This window comes from Haematobia irritans, chromosome 3, assembly GCF_050003625.1.
Source record: "Haematobia irritans isolate KBUSLIRL chromosome 3, ASM5000362v1, whole genome shotgun sequence".
NCBI lineage: Eukaryota > Metazoa > Arthropoda > Insecta > Diptera > Muscidae > Haematobia > Haematobia irritans.
Window position 1 is genome coordinate 39,007,341 of NC_134399.1, and position 856 is coordinate 39,008,196.

Here is an 856-nt window from a genome sequence, read left to right on the forward strand (position 1 = left end):
TTATTCTATTTTTCTTCATTCAAACATTTATTTCATTTTTTATATCAATTAAAGCATATTATGCCTTCCAGTTGGGCCAGGTCTTGATTTCATTCCACAAGTTGGTACCAGGGCACTCAGTGGCACTGACTTGACGATGTCCATACATAGTATAGCCAGAAACGATTTGACCACGAGATACAGCAGCAGCCAACAATTCCTTAGCGGCAGTAATTTGAGCTGCGTTAGGCTTATCGTTGTTGTAGTTACCCATGAAAGAGATGCCGATGGACAAGGAGTTGTAGTTGGAGGCATGGACACCTACAACATTCCAACCACGACCTTCATAAACAAGACCATCACCACCGATCAAGAAATTGTAGCCGATATCATCCCATCCTTGGGTGTTTTGGTGATAATTTTGGATGTTCTTCATTTGGGTAATACAAGCGGCCTTGGTGCTGCAATAGGCACCGGCGGTGTGATGGATGATGACATAGGATTTTCCATTAGCCAATGTGGCCTTAGTTCCTCTATAGGCAGCAGCTCCCCATTCCGACCTGGAGACGATCGTGAGACCGAAAGCAACATCGGCACAGAATAGAACGGCCAAAAGGCCAAGGAATAACTTGAAAGCCATGGTTGGAAATTTAAAACTGATGTTCATTGTGCCATTCCTCTGGGTTTATATACACAAAATCGTTATCATTACTCAGTGGGAGTTATCAAAATGGTTCGATTGTAGCCTACCAGATATGCTAAACACTAACGTGATAATATTTATGTATAAATCATTATGATATAACGTGATATAGTTTTAGCCGTTGCTATTTTTGACATATAGATTTTCCGTAAATTGTAAATTTAGGATAGAGCT

General features: G+C 40.7%; 1 protein-coding gene across 1 annotated transcript; it reads right to left on the reverse strand.

Annotated features, from left to right (window-relative positions):
• On the reverse strand, positions 1–621 carry LOC142228810 (peptidoglycan-recognition protein SC2-like). The gene has a single exon (XM_075299331.1). It carries the CDS (start codon positions 617–619, stop codon positions 59–61), a length of 561 nt encoding a protein of 186 aa, XP_075155446.1. The 5' UTR covers positions 620–621; the 3' UTR covers positions 1–58.
• Positions 622–856: the final 235 nt, after the last annotated feature.